We start from the raw sequence: 17,554 nt of genomic DNA on the forward strand, positions 1-17,554 counted from the left end.
TGAGGGAAATAAGTATTTGACCCGTCTGCAAAACATGACTTACTACTTGGTGGCAAAACCCTTGTTGGCAATCACAGAGGTCAGACGTTTCTTGTAGTTGGCCACCAGGTTTGCACACATCTCAAGGAGGGATTTTTGTCCCACTCCTCTTTGCAGATCTTCTTCAAGTCATTAAGGTTTCGAGGCTGACGTTTGGCAACTCGAACCTTCAGCTCCCTCCACAGATTTTCTATGGGATTAAGGTCTGGAGACTGGCTAGGCCACTCCAGGACCTTAATGTGCTTCTTCTTGAGCCACTCCTTTGTTGCCTTGGCCGTGTGTTTTGGGTCATTGTCTGCTGAGATACCCATCCACGACCCATTTTCAATACCCTGGCTGAGGGAAGGAGGTTGTCACCCAAGATTTGACGGTACATGGCCCCGTCCATCGTCCCTTTGATGCGGTGAAGTTGTCCTGTCCCTTTAGCAGAAAAACACCCACAAAGCATAATGTTTCCACCTCCATGTTTGACGGTGGGGATGGTTTCTTGGGGTCATAGGCAGCATTCCTCCTCCTCCAAACACGGCAAGTTGGGTTGATGCAAAAGAACTCCATTTTGGTCTCATCTGACCACAACACGTTCACCCAGTTGTCCTCTGAATCATTCAGATGTTCATTGGCAAACTTCAGACGGGCAGGTATATGTGCTTTCTTGAGCAGGGGGACCTTGCGGGCGCTGCAGGATTTCAGTCCTTCACGGCATAGTGTGTTACCAATGTTTTTCTTGATGACTATGGTCCCAGCTGCCTTGAGATCATTGACAAGATCCTCCTGTGTAGTTCTGGGCTGATTCCTCACCGTTCTCATGATCATTGCAACTCCATGGGTGAGATCTTGCATGGAGCCCCAGGCTGAGGGAGATTGACAGTTCTTTTGTGTTTCTTCCATTTGCAAATAATCACAGAAACTGTTGTCACCTTCTCACCAAGCTGCTTGGCGATGGTCTTGTAGCCCATTCCAGCCTTGTGTAGGTCTACAATCTTGTCCCTGACATCCTTGGAGAGCTCTTTGGTCTTGGCCATGGTGGAGAGTTTGGAATCTGATTGATTGATTGCTTCTGTGGACATGGTATCTTTTATACAGGTAAGAAACTGAGATTAGGAGCACTCCCTTTAAGAGTGTGCTCCTAATCTCCATTCGTTACCTGTATGAAAGACACCTGGGAGCCAGAAATCTTTTTGATTGAGAAGGGGTCAAATACTTATTTCCCTCATTAAAATGCAAATCAATTTATAACATTTTTGACATGCATTTTTCTGGATATTTTTGTTGTTATTCTGTCTCTCACTGTTCAAATAAACCTACCATTAAAATTATAGACTGATAATTTCTTTGTCAGTGGGCAAACGTACAAAATCAGCAGGGGATCAAATACTTTTTTCCCTCACTGTACAAGTACTTGGGAGTATGGCTCGACGGTGCACTGTCCTTCTCTCAGCACATATCAAAGCTGTGGGCTAAAGTTAAATCTAGACTTGGTTTCCTCTATCGTAATCGCTCCTCTTTCACCCCAGATGCCAAAATAACCCTGATTCAGATGACCATCCTACCCATGCTAGATTACGGAGACATCATTTATAGATCGGCAGGTAAGGGGGCTCTCGAACGGCGAGATGTTCTTTACCATTCGGCCATCAGATTTGCCCCCAATGCTCCTTATAGGACACATCACTGCACTCTATACTCCTCTGTAAACTGGTCATCTCTGTAACCCGTCGCAAGACCCACTGGTTGATGCTTATTTATAAAACCCTCTTAGGCCTCCCTCCCCCTATCTGAGATATCTACCGGAGCCCTCATCCTCCACCCGTTCTGCCAGTCACATTCTGTTAAAGGTCCCAAAAGCACACACATCCCTGGGTCGCTCGTCTTTTCAGTTTGCTGCAGCTAACGACTGGAACGAGCTGCAACAAACACTCAAACCTCAATCTCTTCATTCAAAGACTCAATCATGGACACTCTTACTGATAGTTGTGGCTGCTTTGCGTGATGTATTGTTGTCTCTACCTTCTTGCCCTTTGTGCTGTTGTCTGTGCCCAATAATGTTTGTTCCATGTTTTGTGCTGCTACCATGTGTTGCTACCATGTTGTTATGTTGTGTTGCTACCATGCTGTGTTGTCATGTGTTGCTGCCTTGCTATGTTGTTGTCTTAGGTCTCTATGTAGTGTTGTGTTGTCTCTCGTCGTGATGTGTGTATTGTCCTATATTTATAATAAAATATATATTTTATCCCAGTAGGAGGCCTTTTGGTAGGCCGTCATTGTAATAAGAATTTGTTCTTAACTGACTTGCCTAGTAAAAAGGTTAAATAAATAAAGGTTAAATAATTACAAAAAAATATCTATGGATCTCACATGACTGGGCAGGGGCGCAGCCATGGGTGGGCCTGGGAAAGCATAGGTCCAGCCACTGGAGAGCCAGGCCCGGCCAATCAGAATTTGTTTTTCCCCACAAAAGGGTTTTATTATACACAGAAATACTCAGATTCATCAGCTGTCTTGGTGGCTCGTCTCAGACCATCCCGCAGGTGAAGAAGCCGGATGTGGAGGTTCTGGGCTGGCGTGGTCTGCGGTTGAGGCCGGTTGGACGTACTGCTAAATTCTCTACGATGACGTTTCTCTCTTATTGTAGAGAATTTAACATTGATTTTCTGGCAACAGCTCTGGTGGACATTCATCTAATTGCAAGCTCCCTCAAAACTTGAGATATCTGTGGTGTGGTGTTGTGTGACAAAACTGCCCATTTTAGAGTGGCCTTTTGTCCCCAGCACAAGGTGCACTTGTGTAATGATCAGGCTGTTTAATCAGCTTCTTAATCCATCCACCTGACAGGTGTGGCAGATCACCTTGGCAAAGAAGAAATGCTCACTGACAGGGATGCAAACAAATTCGTGCACAAAATTTGAGAGAAATAAGCTTTTTGTGAGTATGGAATATTTCTGGGATCTTTATGTATTTCAGCTCATGAAACATGGGACCAACACTTTACATGTTCCGTTTATATTTTTCTTCAGTATACTTGGACATAGAGAACTGATACTTTATACTGGTTGTTGGGGTGGGATTGGCATAGGGTGTGTGTGTGTGGGGGTGGGGGGGGGGGGTACATGGGTGGCTATTGACCATTTTATTGAATTCCTCATGTCTTACTCAAATGGTAGGAAGAAGTTTGGTCCAAATCAGATGTTGGTTACTATATTTATTGAATATTATGTGAATACTATAAATTAAAAAAAGGTCAATTTGGGTGCAATCAATTTCTCAGATCAATTAAAATGTCAACAAAACAATGGTCGCAGGAATTCTTATGTTTCTAACTACAGAAATTATTTCAGAATAATCTGTGATGGTAGGTGTCATGGCTTGCTGAAATGACATCGAACAACTCATAAGTAAAACATAGCTTTACATTAAAATCCATAGCCTATTTGTGGTAGGCTATATTGCCCGTGTAAATTAGAATATTTAAAACAAGATGGGATAGACTTCCTTATTTTATGGCAAGAACTGTTCCAAAAACATGCACATACGCTGTCACACACACACAAACCCGTGCATGTTCGTGTCTCCAGGTGGAGCTCACAGCACGACAGCTCAGATCTGGCCCAGACGAGAGATTAGAGGGGGAACAAACAGAACCACAGGGACTGGACTACTAGAAATATCACACTATTTATAATAACAAATAACAAATCTTTAGGCTATTCACTACAGACCTACTTCCTATTCTTAAAAAAAAAAATGTCTGTAACCATAAAGTCAACACATGAGCATAACATGTGCAAGAGCTGTTAAATAAATAAATAATATGCACAGTATTGGTGATATTAGTGGGATAGAAATAGAGTGGCGGGAGGAATAATATATTACAAATAGTTAAGAAAGTATGTGGCCTCAGAACGTTGAGTGGGAAAATATTTCCTCCACAGAGCTCTGGCATTTACAGAGTCTGCACAAACTGCAGACAGCAGAGTCAGTTCTCTCTCATCCCCTCTTTTGCTACAGATTCAACTCCTTACTTGAGTGAGGCTTCACCGTCACCCTCATCAGCACTGGTTGTTTACTTTAAACCCTGGTACCAGGTTTGAGCCTGTTGGGGCGTATCCTATCCTTCCTATAACAAAGTATATTGTACACCTTTTCCATAACTACAGTATAGACCAGTGGAGGCTGCTGGGGGAGGACGGCTCATAATAATGGCTGGAACGGCACGAATGGAATCAAACTACGTGTTTAATGTATTTGATACCAATCCAATGACTGCGCTCCAGGCATTACCACGAGACTATCCACCCCAATTAAGGTGCCACCAACCTCCTGTGGAATAGACTATCCTTGCTATACCAGGCAGGTACACAACATTACCAAAAGTATGTGGACACCTGCTCATGGGCATTAATATGGAGTTGGTCCTTGCTATAACAGCCTCCACTCTTCTGGGAAGGCTTTCCACTAGGATGTTGGAACATTGCTTCCTTTCAGCCACAAGAGCATCAGTGAGGTCGGGCACTGATGTTGGGCGATTAGGCCTGGCTCGCAGTCGGCATTCCAATTCATCCCAAAGGTGTTTGAAGGGGTTGAGGGCAGGGCTCTGTGCAGGCCAGTCAAGTTTTTCCACACCGATCTCAAAAAAACATTTCTGTATGGATCTCGCTTTGTGCACGGGGGCATTGTCATGCTGAAACAGGAAAGGGCCTTCCCCAAACTGTTGTCAAAAGATGGAAGCACAGAATCGTCTAGAATGTAATTTAATGTTGTAGCGTTAAGCTTTCCCTTCACTGGAACTAAGGGGCCTAGCCCAAACTATGAAAAACTGACCCAGACCATAATTCCTTGTCCACCAAACTTTACATTTGGTTCTATGCATTCGGGCAGGTAGTGTTCTCCTGGCATCCGCCAAACCCAGATTCGTCGATCTGAGTGAAGCATGACTCATCACTCCAGAGAACGCGTTTCCACTGCTCCAGAGTCCAATGGCATTAAGCTTTACACCACTCCAGCCGACGATTGGAATTGCGCATGGTGATCTTAGGCTTGTGTGTGGCTGCTTGGCCATGGAAACCCATTTCATGAAGCTCCCAACAAACAGTTATTGTTGCTTCCAGAGGCAGTTTGGAACGCGGTAGTGAGTGTTACAACCAAAGACAGACGACTTTTACGTGCTACACGCTTCAGCACTCTGCGGTTCCGTTCTGTGAGCTTAACTTCTTACGGCTGAAATCCCGTTAACGGGATCGATATGACAACAGCCAATGAAAGTGCAGGGCGCCAAATTCAAACAGAAATCTCATAATTAAAATACCTCAAACATACAAGTATTATACACCATTTTAAAGATAAACTTGTTGTTAATCCCAGCTCAGTGTCCGATTTCAAAAAGGCTTTACGACGAAAGCATACTATGCGGTTATGTTAGGTCAGCACCTAGTCACAGATAAACAGAGCCATTTTTCCAGCCAAAGAGAGAAGTCAAAAAGCAGAAAGATAAAAAATGAATCACTAACCTTTGATGATCTTCATCAGATGACACTCATAGGACTTCATGTTACACAATACATGTATGTTTTGTTCGATAAAGTTCATATTTATATCCAAAAATCTCAGTTTACATTGGCGCGTTATGTTCAGTAATGTTCTGCTTCCAAAAAATTCGGTGATTTTGCAGAGAGCCACATCAATTTACAGAAATACTCATAATAAACATTGATAAAAGATACAAGTGTTATGCATGGGACTTTAGATAAACTTCTCCTTAATGCAACCGCTGTGTCCATGGAGTCAACAGAAGTCAACAGAAGTCAGAAATAGCATTATAAATATTCACTTACCTTTGATGATCTTCATCAGAATGCACTCCCGGGAATCCCAGTTCCACAATAAATGTTTGTTTTGTTCGATAAAGTCCATCATTTATGTCCAAATACCTCCTTTTTGTTTGCGCGTTTAGTTCACAAATCCAAATTCACGAGGCGCAGGCCAGGCAAAGTCAAAAAGTTCCATTACAATTCGTCAAACGATGTATAGAAACAATCTTTAGGATGTTTTTAACATAAATCTTCAATACTGTTTCAACCGGAGAATTCCTTTGTCTTTAGAAAGGAAAAGGAACGCAGCTACCTCTCACGGGCTCACGCCTGACTGAGCTCATGGCATTCTGCCAGACCTCTTACTCAATCAGCTCTTATTCTCTCCTCCTTCACAGTAGAAGCCTCAAACAAGGTTCTAAAGACTGTTGACATCTAGTGGAAGCGCAATATGACCCCATAGACACTGTATATTGGATAGAAAATACTTGGAAACCTACAAACCTCAGATTTCCCACTTCCTGGTTGGATTTCTCAGGTTTTTGCTTGCCATATGAGTTCTGTTATACTCACAGACATTATTCAAACAGTTTTAGAAACTTCAGAGTGCTTTCTATCAAAATCTACTAATAATATGCATATCTTAGCTTCTGGGCCTGAGTAGCAGGCAGTTTACTCTGGGCACCTTATTCATCCAAGCTACTCAATACTGCCCCTAACCATAAGAAGTTAACAGCACTTACAGTTGACCGGGGAAGCTCTAGCAGGGCAGAAATTTGATGAACTGACTCGTATGAAAAGTGGCATCCTATGACGGTGCCACGTTGAAAGTCACTGAGCTCTTCAGTACAGGCCATTTTCATGTAATTGTCCTCTTGCTCAGTTGTGCACCGGGGCCTCCCACTCCTCTTTCAATTCTGGTTAGAGCCAGCGCTGTTCTGTGAAGGGAGTGGTACACAGCGTCGTACGAGACCTTGCTTTTCTTGGCAATTTCTCGCATGGAATAGCCTTCATTTCTCAGAACAAGAATAGACTGACGAGTTTCAGAAGAACGTTTTGTTTCTCGCCATTTTGAGCCTGTAATCGAACCCACAAATGCTGATGCTCCAGATACTCAATTAGTCTAAAGGCCAGTTTTATTGCTTCTTTAATCAGAATAACAGTTTTCAGCTGTGCTAACATAATTGCAAAAGGGTTTTCTAATGATCAATTAACCTTCTTTAGATGATAAATGATAAACTGGGATTAGCTAACGCAACGTGCCATTGGAACACAGGAGTGATGGTTGCTGATTATGGGCCTCTGTACGTCTATGTAGATATTCCATAAAAAATCTGTCATTTCCAGCTATAATAGTCATTTACAACATTAACAATGTCTACACTGTATTTCTGATGAATTATTTTAATGGACAAAAAAAAAGTCCTTTCAAAAACAAGGACATGCCCTAAGTGACCCCAAACTTTTGAACGGTAGTGTATATCATATAGCCTACTGGTCTGAGATTCCATTTTGTTTGAGATTTGTACATTTGTTAAAAGGCCGTCACCCAACATTCCATTTTCCTTGGTCACCCTTACAGTAAGTTAAGCTGCATCTCACTAGCATTTACCATTCACCGACCTGTTCCTGGACTGAAACCCTGAAGCCTCTATCACTGAGGGACACACTTCTGGAAAGACACCTGTATGCAGCAGTCAGGACATTAAAATGCAGCGTTGACGTTGCAGTAACAGCATGGATAGAAGAGGATGAGAATAATAAGCATGATGTCTGTGAAAGACTTGATCTGATTGAACCTGAGACTCAGAGACTAAATGGGATCTGACAGCTAGGTGCAAGAGCCTGTGTACTAGAGACCGATTAGAGACCGATAAAACACCCAGTCTGGACAGAGAACTGCAATTCTAATTATATGGATGAACACCCCGTCTGCACAGACCTCCCAGACAGAATAGCCTATTTCAAACTGCAGATAGAAAAATTCTAATGATCAGACAGAATGGGATATACCAGAACAGCCTGTCTGTCTACTAGGACCAGATAAAACAGTGTGGGAGAAAGTATGAAGACTGACATCCACAGAAGCCATGTGACATTATATATAACCTCTCATTAAGGCCCTTATTTTGAGCTGAAACCAGTCATGGAACATCTGCCTTATTAGATTCACCAGCCTTCAGATTCAGACAAACACTGAGGGCTCACTGAGCATAACGAACAAAGCCATATTCATAGATACGAAACACTGCACTATAAGACTCCAGCATCCCAGAATAGTTGGCAGGCTGACTAAAAAGGCTTTAGTTCTGATGTCACCATTGAGAGAGGCAATGATAGAAAGATCGAGAGGAATAGAGCGAGACAGGGAAAGACAGAGAGCCCACCATACACCCATGGGAGGAGAAGACAAGGCAAAGAGAAACAAAGAAATAACTATTTCAACAGACAAGTTCTGATCAATAGAAGAAGCTCCACAGACAGCCAGCTAGATCTACACTATGCCACATATCACCGATGCTGAGATCGACAGGCATGTACTGTAGATCCACTGAACAATGATGTAGACTGCAGAAGCCAACTTGCCTTTTCCCAGCAGTGGGTCCATTCTAAATATAGGGAGGTGGCCGTTGTGGTGGGAGCGTTACAACTGACTAGCTGTGATCGGGGACCAGCTTCAGGACTGCAGCGCTGCAATATTCATGAAGCCTGTGGAGCTCAGGGACATCATGGTATGGAAAAAAGGAGTACAAAGTGTGGAAAAAAAGGGACGTGGTAGATGGAAATCTGGGAACTTGGTTCATGGAAAACTAGGCATTTATCATACGGGAAAGGAGACACTTTTTGGGAGGGAAAGAAAGCGGCAGGCCGCCACTCCAGGCAGAGTGAGCTGTGTGAGGGCTACAAAGTAGACATGGGCCTAGCTGGCAGGGCAGAGGACTGCAGAGGCTAGAGTGGAGGCCAATGTTGGCAGGCATGCTAACTGCCAGCCTGGACCTTAATCTATAGATCCCATGAACATGAATGCCAAATCTGAAAGTGCAGCAAGACATCAAACACAGCACACTCATTCGAGAGGGGGAGAGAGAAGAGTAAATTAGGTGTGAAAGGTGTGTGTGTGTCCTGTGTCTCAAACACAGAAGGCTGCTGAGGGGAGAACGGCTCATAATAATGGCCGGAACAGAGGAAATGGAATTGTATCAAACACTTGGAAACCATGCATTTGATGTATTTGATACCATTCCACTTTATTCCGCTCCAATCATTACTCCGAGCCCCTTCTCCCCAATAAAGATTCCACCAACCTCCTGTGGTCTCAAAGGTTTCTGTGGTCTAAACCCACAGGTTCATTAGCTGGGCTATGAGCGCATATCACCTTAAAAGGACATATGCATTTGTGGGTAACAATTAAATATTTTCTTGTTAACAATTAAGAACCTTACTGTGATCGTTTTAAATCAACAAAAATAGCTTCTTAGCAAAGAGCAATTTCTCAAGCAAGAATTTAGCTTGGACCGTCTGAGAGTGGTCTGAGTGGGAAGAGGAAACCCATTAGTTATTGGCAGAGAGGTTTGGGACTCAATTATTGGTCGATCAATTAATGTACCGCCTGGTAATGTCTCCATCCCACCAAAACAGGCTGAAATTGCATGCAGTCTTTTAAAAAACAGCTCTTACACTAAAAGGGCAATATCATAATTTTCACAATTTCACAGTATTATTCCAACCTCAGTGTAGAAATATACACTCACCGGCCAGTTTATTAGGTACAGCATACCATTCACGATAAGGGACCGCTCCTACGGACAGGGAGTCAGGTGGCCTTGGCTTGCTATACAAAGCAGACAGGAATCGAGGCAGTCAGTAACTGTTCGATTGAAAGTTGGGCAAAACAAGTGCCTTTGTGACCGAGTATGGTATGATCGTTGGTGCCAGATCAAGTATGCCAGAAACGGTTGCCCTCCTGGGATTTTCACACAAGACAACGTTTAGGGTTTACAGAGAACGGTGGGACAAACAAAAAAACAAAAAAGGCGAAAACAGCTCGTTGATAGAGGTCGAACAGGTCAACATAACAGCGTAGTACAACAGTGGTATACAAAACATCATCTCGGAACGCACAACTCGTTGATCCTTGTCATGGATGGGCTATTGCAGCAGACAACCAGACCGGGTTTCACTCCTATCAGCTAAAAACAAGAAGAAGCGGCTCCAGGGGGCACCAACACTGGACAATTGAGGAGTGGAATAACATCACCTGGAACATGACAGTGAGTTCAGTTTATTTGAGGTACCTGCACAGTCCCCAGACCTCAACCCTATAGAGCATCTATGGGATGAGATGGAACGGGCTGTTTCACAACAACGGGCTGTTATTTCACAGCATGTACTGTCGTCCAATCTGCAGCAACTGCGTGATGCCATTGCGTCAGCATGAACCAACATCCCTGTGGAACGTTTCCGACACCTTGAAGAATGCCCTGAATAATTCAGGCTGTTCTGGAGGCCAAAGGGGGTCCGACCCAGTACTAGATGGGTGTACCTAATAAACTGTGTATATAAAACAGTACAATCACGTTTTTGACTGCACTGGGAGTTTAAGCTACAGCTCAGACTTCCTGATCCACACCCATCCCACCAGGTTTACATCCTAAAGCCTGAGGGACAAGCACCCCTCTGTTGAAGGCAGAGTGAGAACACAAAATTTAGTCTGTAATCAAAGACGTAGCTATGTGGCAAACATAGGCCTAATCTTTCTGCCCAGCAGAGGCCTGCTACCACTTGTCCCTGGTAGATGAGTCACTTGAAAACACAAGACACATGTAGGGACTATAGGTTACACAAGCCTTTGTAGACTGTGAGCCTTCCCATTGACAGGCTAACTTAACCCTACTGTTGGCTGGATAGACGTGTAGTAGTAGGCCTAGGAAAATCCTTGGATTAAAATCCACTTCACTCCATCCCTTTCTAGCTCTCTCCCTCTCGTAGATGTCTGGCCCTCCACTGGTGATGCCTTTTCAGTGATGACTCAAGGTATGAAGGTTCATAACATGGTGCTTTGTGTAGGAGGCTCGACGCCACGAGCACCGCCACGCTGGGCACTGAACACATGGCGAACATAAAGCGTACCGAAATTAATAACGGTGAGGCATTTGGCTTACCCTCTTTTTCCTGAACTCTCTCTACAGAATAAGTATGAATATTGCCATTCAAAATGTGGAACTGCACTGGGCTGAGTATCTAGATCTAGGCTTACATACTGTACATATTTGTGGCTGTGAGCTTTCAATACACTGTCTCAGTAAGTATGACGGTTTAAGTTATTGTATCTCTTGTGATTGTGTGGGACCATTGGACCGAGAGCCATGATGCCCAGCGTCTGTGAGCTCATTCCGTACAGGGTTCAAATCCAGGTTGCAAGTTTGGCTCCCTCGCTCAGTTCAGGCAGCCAGCCTTAAAATCCAGGCTTATCCTGGGAAAACTGGGTCACTGAACTCTCCCCCTATCCCCCTCCCTGCTACTGAGCCAGGCCATAGAAACAGGAACCAACCACGCAACAGTCAGTCATTGTACCACAAATGTGTATGAGCCAAACAAACATAACCTGAATGGAAATAAATAGAAAGCACCGAACCATTGCACTTTTAAACTTAATGAATCACAATTGCACTTAAAAGGCCACATCCCCGGCCTGGCACCACCACATCTTAAACACCTATATATAGGCCTCCTTGCCCTAGACCCTGAAAAGGAACAGGTGATCTGAGTGAGAAGGGCCTGTAAAGTGCTCCACCTGTCCCCCCACCAACACACACCCCACAGAGAACACTTAAGGGCTGGAGACAAATGCTATCTGACAAGCAAGACAAGAACATGCAGATGCTAGCTTGGTCTCAGTGTGTGCGGCAGGTGGGGAGTGAGCTGTCTGTGGGTGTGCGCAAGAGACATGTTTCCAGTTTCTCTCCTCCCTAATGCATGTTTAGGCTTAATACCTAGATCCTAAAAACAAGCAGATAGACCCATGGAATCACCTACTGGATGGCCAGAACAATAAGCAGAGAGTCAAGCGAAGACAGGATATATTAAAGCATGGACCGTGCACTGGCAACTTAGGACAAAGCATGAACACACATCCAATCAGACATCTCAGTGGTCAGCACATGGACAGCATTCAATACTCTGACAGCACTTCACTCCGTGATGAATGGCCTAACCAAAACACCCTCTTCCCAGTCTTGTACTGGGCTGTGAACTTTCTTATCCCACACTTCACAAGTGGACACTACGTTAGAACAGTGTGTGAATAGAGGCACACGCTCCGAAAAGAAGGAAATGCTAAACTCATGAGGAACACAAAGAAAACAATCCCCTACTGTGTGTCTCACCTTCTAACCTTGTCAGTCACATACAACAGGCTAATTAACCTGCTTAGAACAAACTAAATGGTCTACACTGCCAACCTTATAATGCCCTGCTCCCAATCCAACCCCCCCCAAAAAACCTTACTGAACTTCTGACCTCCTAAACAGAAACAGTAAGCATGGAACCAGGGCAGTAGAACACAGCAGTCCAGCCTGATATTACCGCCTCGTTATTCAAATATATGAATGCTGTTATGGGGGGGGGGGGGGGGGTTAAACACTCATTAATGCATGTTTTATAACATCATAACGAATGTAATTGACAATGACGGGACATTTTGATAGAGAAGCACGGCTATCTGACCAACAACAGCTGACAAAACAACAGTGACGCACTGTAGCCCACAACAAACACATTCTTATTGGGACGGGAGGCAGATATCACCACCCCGTCATATCTCCTGATTCTCTCCCCATTGTCCACACCTAGTACTGGTCTAAATCGGCACACTAAGCAAACTATTATATTTTAACAAGTGAACCACACTGAGCAACTTTATTACCTTATGGGAGGAGAAATGCTTGGCTCAGCATGTTTTAGTGTGTTGTGTTTTCTTGTGGATCCAAGGTAAAACATATTAGGCTGTTACTGTACATTGCACTGGTACAATAGATACAAAAAGACAAGGAACATGCCTGAAGATAGCCAGAACTGAGTTTGGGCTTATGTCCAACAGTTCTAATGAGCAAACAACTAGAAGAAAACAATCCTGGTTCAAACAGGATGGCCACTGCAGACGGTTCTGCAAGGTCTGATTGTGAACACATCCAGCTGAGGATCTGACCAGGCTTTCTCCTCTACCTCTTCCTTTACAGGATCAGTCTTAAACAATGGATCGCACAGTCGCACACACGCATAGGAAGTCAGGACCACTGCATTCTAGACCATGCCTGCCCAGCTGTGCCATGCACATTTCACATGCATTCACTATGATCAAGGGGATAACAACTCCATTCTTAAAAGCATAGCGCGGCAAATGCCATTAAGCTAAAATGTCTTCGTCTGTTGGCTACATTTGATAGGGTCATAGTCTATGCTCTGTGGTTACCGTAAACAAATACTTTGAAGTCTCCACATTGTAGGCCTTCTTCAAATTGCTTTTAATCCAATGAACTGTCATCCAATACTCAAAATACTTTGACAAACCACTAGGGATGGGCAACTCCTGTCCTCAGGGGCCAGAGTAGTGTCACACTTTCTCCATCTCTAGCAAACACAGCTGATTAAACTAATTGCATTCTAAACTGAAGAACATGATTAGTTGATTATTGGAGTCAGGTGTGTTAGCTGGGGCAGGGGCAAAATGCCTGACACCAATCAGGCCCCTGAGGACTGGAGTTTCCCATCCCTGCATCATGTCAACAAGATTGTCCATGGGCCTACTCTGGGTGAAGTGAAGATTATACTAGGTAGACAAATAGCAAAATATTCTAGTTGTTTATTTGACTGAACCTGCATAATGAATCAGTGTTTGAAAATGTAATCTGTAATGGTTGTCACTGCCTCCCACAATATTGTGGTTCATTTATAACAAGTAGGAGTGAATGGTTTAATCAACGAAAGGAAAGACAGTAATCTGACACCATAAACAGTATTGCAAAGTCCCAAAACATAAACCGTATCATTGTGTTCATTAAATAGAATCCAATTTACTGTTTTTAGGGCTAAAATCTGATTAAACTTGAATATTCATAGCTTTCCCTTGTTGCCCGATTGAGCCTGTAGGCGCTGGGCCTTGTCTGTTGTGTGGAACCAGACTGAAACCTTCGGGCATATTCTACCACAATATAAAGACGACACTAACAAACAGGCACGCAACATTGTAACAAAGCCCCCCAATGACCAGGTGTGGCTACGGGCTGTGTAATTATGTTGATCAAAACAAGAGAGGAATTATCTGTTGGGCGCTCTTGTGATATGGAATTCTGGCCAGGTAACGTTACCTTCCACCGCTCCAAGCAAAGCTATTCACCAGCACTTGAGCGACATGTTTTTAGTGTCAAACCCGTAGTATGCTTTCTAGTGTGTCATTGGGTAAGTTTGAATACTCTGTGTCGTAACAATGAATGTAACGTGCGTGTTTTTACTGTAACAATGTATCAAAATAGCTAGGCAAGTTAGCTACTGGCTGCTATTGCTGCAGTTACCTTGTAGACATCTCCGTATGTCCCGCTTCCTATCCGCTGAATTAGCTCGAAATCCTCCTGCGGATTGCGCCTGGATAGGTCGACGCAGGAATTCATCTTTAGAACTCCAATTTATGGTTCCGAATGGTATGGTTGAACGTCACCAATACTAAAAATCGAAGAAAACAAACCTAAAAACATACAGCGTCAGAAAAGCACAGCCAGCCACTGAAACTTCAACATGGCTTCCAATGCTCAATGGGCATGCGCAAAAATGTAGCTCACATTATCCATTAAAAAAAGCAGGCTGAGCGAAAGTGTCCAGCAGCTTTACAGTGCCGTGGCAGTTTGGCAGATGGCTGACTGACAATAAAGACTGAATGAAATAGGCTATGGCCGGAAAATGATATGGCCCCCCTATAGAGGACAATAATGATCTCCTGCTCATCTCCCCTTCAACTATTAACCCTATCCCTCTTGTCACAAACCAATTTATATAATTTCCTATGATCAATTGAGTAATAGTAGTAGTGATTGACTTAATAATGCAGTTGAACAATACCTTTGAATACACAAACAAGGGGGCTCGGTTAATTAAATGTTTTTTTTTAAAGCTTTTAAATCTAGCCAGTTTTGTGGACATCGTATAGGTCTCCTGTCGAAATCACTCTCAAAAGCCCTTCCATAAATGCATTCAGAAATAATTAAGCCACAAGCACCAGCCTACACCAATGTTACATTTTTATAAAAGCCAAGGAGTTTGGGGCCCGTATCATTTTCCGGCCATAGCCTATTTCATTATTAAGTCAATCACTACTACTATTACTCAATTGATCATAGAAAATTATATACATTGGTTTGTGACAAGAGGGATAGGGTTAATAGTTGAATGGGAGATGAGCAGGAGATCATTATTGTCCTCTATAGGGGGTGTTAGTGTTAGTCCACGGCTGGGTACTTTCATTAGCCTCTTGATGGTGTGTGTGTGTCACATGTTGGTTACGCAAGAAGAGCTGGGCCAACTGGTGCAACCTGTCAATCTTTCGCCACTCATCAACCCCCAGTCAAGATGTTTCAAGGAGGAAGTCTCCCAAGGAAGATTGGAAGGGGAAATCAGTCAACCTTTAAAGTAGGGGTGTCGAACTCGTTTTGCCCCGGAGGGCCGCACTGAAAATGTGTTTTTCCTTGTTGTCAAAATGTGCAACGAAAGAAAATTGTGGTCTATTTATCGTTTTTTGAATTTTTTATGCTCCCCGACTGTCTAGTGATTATTAGTGAGCTGGAGAGTCAAGAAACTGTATGAATGTAGGTCCATTGACTGTGCACAGCACAGGAGGCTGCTGAGTAGAGGACGGCTCATAATAATGGATGGAATTGAGTTAATGGAATGGTATTAAACACATGGAAACCATGTGTTTGATGTGTTTGATACCATTCCATTTATTCCGTTCCAGCCATTACTATGAGCCGTCCTCCCACCCGCCTCCAGTGGTGCACAGTGATTATTAGCAAGCTGGACAGTAAAGAAACTCTATGAACATAGGTCCATTATCATTTCTATACAGATTTGATTTTAGTCATTTTAAAGTATATTGAGTTCGCTTCCCCTCAAAAAGTGTCAATAAAATATACAGAGTGTACAAAACATTAAGAACACCTGCTCTTTCCATGACAGTTTGACCAGGTGAAAGCTATGATCCCTTATTGATGTCACTTGTTAAATCCACTTCAATCAGTGTAAATGAAAAGGGACGAGACAGGTTAAAGAAAGATTTGCAGGCCTTGAGACATGGATTGTGTATGTGTGACATTCAGAGGGTGAATGGGCAAGACAAAAGATTTATGACATTAAAATTAGCATGGTATGTTAGCGTTTGGTATGGTTACATAAGACAGAAGGTTACTTAAGGCAAAAATAGAGGGTGGATGGGCCAGCGTATAACCCAAACGTCTAGTAACCCAAAAGGTAGCGTGTTCAAATATCATTACGGACAACCCTCACCCCTAACCCAGCTAAAGTTAGTCATCTAGCTAGCGTTAGCCAACTAGCTAATGTTAGCCACAACAAATTGCAATTTGTAACATATCACACAAATTGTAATTCGTAACATCATATGAAATGGATGGACATCCACAAATTAATACATACCATACAAAACAAAGACATCCGAGACACTCCATTTAGTTTATGCACAGAATAATACCAAATGCACTGAGACCAGGTTGCGGGGTATGGTAGTAGGTGTCAGGCACACCGGTTTGTGTCAAGAACTGCAGCACTGCTGGGTTTTTCATGCTCAACAGTTTCCCATGTGTATCAAGAATGGTCCACCACCCAAAGGACATTCAGCCAACTTGACAACTGTGGGAAGCATTGGATTCAACATGAGCCAGCATCCCTGTGGAATGCTTTCGACACCTTGTAGAGTCCAGGCCCTGACGAATTGAGGTTGTTCTGAGGGCAAAAGGGGGAGGTGTGTGCAACTCAATATTAGGAAGGTGTTCTTAATGTTTTGTGTGTGTGTGTGTGTGTGTGTGTGTGTGTGTGTGTGTGTGTGTGTGTGTGTGTGTGTGTGTGTGTGTGTGTGTGTGTGTGTGTGTGTGTGTGTGAAGCAACTTCAGCACAAGAACGGCTCGTCATGAGTTTCATGAAATGGGTTTCCATTGACAAAAAGCCACACACAAACCTAAAATCCCCATGTCAATGCCAAGCGTCGGCTGGAGGGGTGTAAACACATTCGGGATGAATTGGAATACCGACTGCGAGCCAGGCCTAATCGCCCAACATCAGTGCCCAATATGTAGGTTGAAACACAATCATTAACTGAGGAACAGCCAAACTCGGCTAACAAGGTGAGGTTGCTGAAGACTGTCAAAAGTCATACACCATGGCAAGACTGAGCACAGCAACAAGACACAAGGTAGTTATACTGCATCAGCAAGGTCTCTCCCAGGCAGAAATGTCAAGGCAGACAGGGGTTTCCAGATGTGCTTCTTCAAAAGAGCTTGTACAGCACAAAGAAACGGGCAACGTGGAGGACTGTAGACGCAGTGGTCGGCCAAGGAAACTTACTGCAGCAGATGAAAGACTTATCATGCTTACTTCCCTTCGCAAATGGAAAATGTCCAGCAGTGCCATCAGCTCAGAATTGGCAGAAAACA

At 43.5% G+C, this 17,554-nt stretch overlaps 1 protein-coding gene across 1 annotated transcript in view; it reads right to left on the reverse strand.

Moving 5' to 3' along the window:
• The window catches only part of LOC111977670 (mitogen-activated protein kinase kinase kinase kinase 3), a 70,025-nt gene extending 55,374 nt beyond the window's left edge, over positions 1-14,651 (reverse strand). Inside the window, exon 1 of the mRNA XM_070448701.1 lies at positions 14,414-14,651. Coding sequence (XP_070304802.1) covers positions 14,414-14,509 — 96 coding nt within the window. The 5' untranslated portion in view covers positions 14,510-14,651. The remainder of the gene's footprint in view (positions 1-14,413) is intronic.
• Positions 14,652-17,554: the final 2,903 nt, after the last annotated feature.

Source organism: Salvelinus sp. IW2-2015, linkage group LG18, assembly GCF_002910315.2.
Source record: "Salvelinus sp. IW2-2015 linkage group LG18, ASM291031v2, whole genome shotgun sequence".
NCBI lineage: Eukaryota > Metazoa > Chordata > Actinopteri > Salmoniformes > Salmonidae > Salvelinus > Salvelinus sp. IW2-2015.